General features: G+C 35.5%; 2 protein-coding genes across 3 annotated transcripts in view; both read right to left on the reverse strand.

Annotated features, from left to right (window-relative positions):
* Positions 1-840, reverse strand: part of LOC112521937 (aquaporin PIP2-5-like) — a 2,724-nt gene extending 1,884 nt beyond the window's left edge. The window contains exon 1 of the mRNA XM_025130945.1: positions 522-840. Within this exon, the coding sequence (XP_024986713.1) occupies positions 522-840 (319 nt within the window). The remainder of the gene's footprint in view (positions 1-521) is intronic.
* Positions 735-2,725, reverse strand: LOC112521938 (60S ribosomal protein L12). 2 transcript variants are annotated; one of them, XM_025130946.1, is made up of 2 exons: positions 2,149-2,725; positions 735-818 (listed from the first exon to the last, which is right to left on the reverse strand). In XM_025130946.1, the coding sequence occupies exon 1, from the start codon at positions 2,672-2,674 to the stop codon at positions 2,174-2,176; it is 501 nt and encodes a 166-aa protein (XP_024986714.1). In that variant the 5' UTR covers positions 2,675-2,725; the 3' UTR covers positions 735-818; positions 2,149-2,173. The 2 variants fall into 2 exon arrangements, with proteins under 2 accessions (XP_024986714.1, XP_024986715.1); XM_025130947.1 differs by having other exon boundaries at positions 755-815.
* Between the last annotated feature and the right edge of the window lie 1,749 nt (positions 2,726-4,474).

The following is a 4,474-nucleotide window of genomic DNA, read 5'->3' on the forward strand; positions in this document are numbered from 1 at the left end:
ATACAAAATTAAAAAATTAAATTAACTTTTATATTTTGGTGTTATTTTAATCGTCTTATATTGTTATAAAAAAATATTTATTTTATTATAATTTAATAAATTACATAAATTAATCAAAATATAGAAAAAATATAAACAACTCCTTAGAGGTAAATTGAACATCTTACCAATCCTATCATATTCAATTATGTTTTACGAAAAGTTGAGCAGTTGTCATGCCATGTTATGTCCGGTCATGTATGAGTTCCAAACGCACCTTAAGTGGACAAGACACGACATGACAGTATGGGACTAACGAGAGTGAGTTAAGCGGGCAAAAACATTTTACCAAGGTTTTAATCAGACACAAGTATTTTAATAACTTACCTATCATATCTCATTTTTGATTTTTGTCCACCGAGTTTGATCAAGTCATACACCATCTAATTGATGTGCCACGTCGTGAGACAACAATTTTTTGTTCTTTCATATTCCAACATGTAAAAATACAAAACACAACTGTAAAAGGTATCATAACTCACCAGAGATGCCAGCAGTGTTGTAAACAAGGACAAAGATCATTCCGCCAAAAGCCCAAGCGACACCAAGAATACCGACGCCACCACATTGATCAGAATTTCTGGTGGCATCCGTTTGGCTCTTGTAGCCAATGACAGTTAGGACAGTTATGTAAAGGAACAAGAAGGTGGCAACGAACTCGGCAACGATGGCTCTGTAAAACGACCATTTGGTCAGCTCCTCGACCTCGATGATCCTTGCTGCAAGTGGTTGTTCGTAATCTTTGTCTCCGTCGTTCCTTGGATCATTGACACCCTCTTCTATGTCATTTTCAGAATCCATTAATTTTGGGATGAATTTTGTTTTTGAATTTTTTTGAAATAAATTGAAAAGAAAAGCGTTGAATTTGTTGCAGATTTCAACGCAGAAAAAGAAAAAGAAAATGCTAGCGTTGACTAAAATGGGAATTGGTTTTCATAAATGGTCAAAGTATATAAGAATGAGAGAATTGGGTGTGTGCTTGTTGTTCATGGAACAGATGAATTAATGGAGAAATTATTGGATCTAAAGAGACTAATTCCTACATATATAACAATCACATTTTGACATGTGGTTCCACTTCCATAAGTTTTGCCCATTTTCTTTAACTTATATATCTTAATTTAGATGATTCATGTTTGGTGTTAAAACAGTTGCTAAATATCTAGGCCTTCTAACATGCTCTGAATCAGTGGCACTAAAAACACAGTGATCCCTTTGACCCCTGATATTCATTAGTTCCAGGATCAAATTAGCTTATATGAGCATGCTCTCCGCACCGCCTAACTTGTATTATAGCTCAGCCTTAATCCATTCAGTGTCGTGCAAATCCCAAATACACCAAATGACTGATGACACTAAAATCACCAACACAGATAACCTACAAGTTCAACCGGCCACCAGGGATCCATTCTTCACTATAGCTAGAAGCCTACAAACCAACAAAACCCTTGTCATGGAGTTGTCCTTGTAAGCTCGCGTGTGGCCTTAGTTCTTGGACTAAGCCGGCCAAACTACAAGAATACTGAGTAAAGATGAGCAAACAAGAATGCTAAGGAGATTGAGAGAACTCTATGCTTCTATTAGAAAATGTGGAGTGTGTTTTACAAATGAGACTGGGCACTTAGCCCACATGCTGGGATTCCTAAAGAGAGCACCTTTCCTATTGATTCTTAGGATCACTTGTGCTACTCTCTGTCTCATGTGTTAAACACTGCTATATTATGCATTTAATGATAGTAAAATGCTGTTAATATACAACTATTTGATGCACAGATCAAAATGGTGAAACATCAAGAACACAGCACAAGCTTCTGCTACATATGCTAGGATTTCTACCAAAGAATACTGAAGCAAATTGACATCTGATATGCCAACAATGGTTTCATCAAACTGCTGCCCATGAGGGTGAAATGCAAGTGTATTGACTGAAGAACATTATATTGTTTGCATGATGCTAAAGCACTTGCAATTCAATTGAAATTTTTCACAAGTATCAAAAGGAGCTATCTCAATTTCAAACCTTCAATCCAATTATGCTAAACAGCTATGTCGAAAAAAGTTGCTTCCAAAATTCCTAAATTAAAAGCACATTGTAACAAGAGAGAATACCAGTACAATCAAAACCCTAAAGTGATCAATCGAGAGGGATTTCAACGTCACCATCAGCAATCTCCTGTTGTAAATCCTTTGGATCCTTCCCATCGACAGTACACCCAACCGAAACGCACGTACCGAGGATCTCTTTCACTGTTCCAGTCAATTCTTTCGCCATGGACCTCGGTCTCATCACTTTTGCAATCTCAATGACATCGTCTAGAGATATGTTGCCCGAATGCTTGATGTTCTTCACCTTCTTACGATCGCGTTCCGGTTCCTTCAGGGCTTTGATGACTAGAGCGGCGGCGGAGGGGACGACGGAGACTTTAGCCTGACGATTTTGAACAGTGAGCTTGACGGTAACACGCAAACCCTTCCAATCCTTGGCGGTTTCTTTGGCTATGTCTTCACCTATTTTCTTGGGGGAGAGACCGAGTGGTCCGATTTTGGGGGCGAGTGACGAAGCAGCACCGACCTCTCCTCCGGTGACACGGACGTAGACATCTACAACTTGGGAAGGGTCGAACTTCGGCGGCATTTTCCGGGATTTAGAGGCGGTGAGGCGCGGCGGCGACGGCGTTTAAGTTATGATGAATGTCGTTTCATATCGCTATTCGCTAGGGATAAATGTCATTAGAGATTTCATAGCGTAGATTGGGCCTCAAATATTAAAATGGCCCATTAGGCCTTAAACAAATATGATGAAAAAATTATTTCTGCTATATTCCATCTTAAATCAATTGACGTTCATCCGTCAAAATTCAATCCAATAATAATCAGATGTTGAATCTTGTCATCTGATCCGATTCAATTAATGTTAAACAACTTATTCATTTTATTCAGTAAATGATTGAATCGAATCGGTTATATTTATTATTATCGATTATCCATTGAATTACCGAAATTATATATATTTCATTGTTTGGCACATTTATTCCAAAAATTTACAAAACCATTGCCTTACATTATATAAAATATAATGTTTGAGATAATTTTTTTTATTAAAGATTGCATTATGCCTAGGAGTTTGCAAAAAGTCGTTTGATCCAATTAGAATCGATCGAGAATAATCAAATATTCAATTGTAGTTGGATCGGATTCAAAATTTTAGCATCTAATTTCGATTTGTCAGTTCTTAGATGGCAGTTCAGAATCCAATAAAAATGAACATATTCAATCCAATTATCGTCCAATGATCATCTATCTACTATCCAATTAATAACAGTATATAATTATTTTAATTGATATTTATACGTTGTGGTTTTTAATAAATTACAAAATATATGAATAATTAATTGAAAATCATATCAAAATATTGGATGGATTCAATCTGATCCGATGGATAAACACTACTCCAATAGTAATATCCAATAGATGGAATCTATCTCATCCAATCATCCTGGGATTGGATCAGATCGCATTACAAAATCCAATCCATTGCATGATTGGATTTGATTGGATCCATCTAGAACTATTGGATTTCAAGTGATGAATACCAGTAGTTAGACAATTTATTTTACATGGGTCATCATGTATTTACTTAATCTTTGAATATCATCAATATCTCAAAATATACAAAACACACACACACACACACACACACACACACATATAGGTGGAGGTTCAAACGAAAACACCTCCATTTTACGAGAACATGAGAACATCCTTATCACATGTGATAATACGCGTGAGGGGACCTGGTGGTATGCGGAAGATGTGTTCTACGACTTGGGTCGTGCCAAAGGTTGTCTGTGTCTATGATTTAGTATCACATGTGATGGTATTGATGGATTGTAGTATTATATCAACAACACTCTTATCATATGTGATAATACACGTGAGGGGGCTTAGTGGTGTAAGGGCGACTTAGCCCACAACCAAGATCCCGCCGAAAATCACCCGCGTCTCTAATTTAGTATCACATGTGTATCATATGTGATGGAATAATAGTATCACATGTGATTGTCTATTGTAAAAGGGTGTTTCCACGTTCTCATAAAATGAAATTATTCTCGTTTGAACTATTCTTTATATATATCTATACTATATTATAAAGCATTTGGCTAAAACTCTTAAAAACTCTTAAAAACTCTTAAACCCATTCATCCCTAAACAATTTCATCTCTATCTGATTTCATCCCATAACTGAATTCGTGTAACTAATTGCATATAAACACAATCAAATACAGGATAAACATTTTATTTTAAATATAAAAAATCTAAAATATAATTAGGATAATCATTGAGTTCTAACAAAATACTTAATTATTATCTTTATAAAATGATATATTATTAAACCAAAAATAAATTATTTCATTATTAAACTTAAATTAAATTA

Source organism: Cynara cardunculus (assembly GCF_001531365.2).
Source record: "Cynara cardunculus var. scolymus isolate 2C chromosome LG 11, CcrdV1, whole genome shotgun sequence".
In the NCBI taxonomy this organism is placed as follows: Eukaryota; Viridiplantae; Streptophyta; class Magnoliopsida; order Asterales; family Asteraceae; genus Cynara; species Cynara cardunculus.

Coding starts and splice junctions, on each gene's coding strand:
- LOC112521938 (XM_025130946.1), bottom strand. CDS start 2,674: ATGCCGCCGAAGTTCGACCCTTCCCAAGTTGTAGATGTCTACGTCCGT.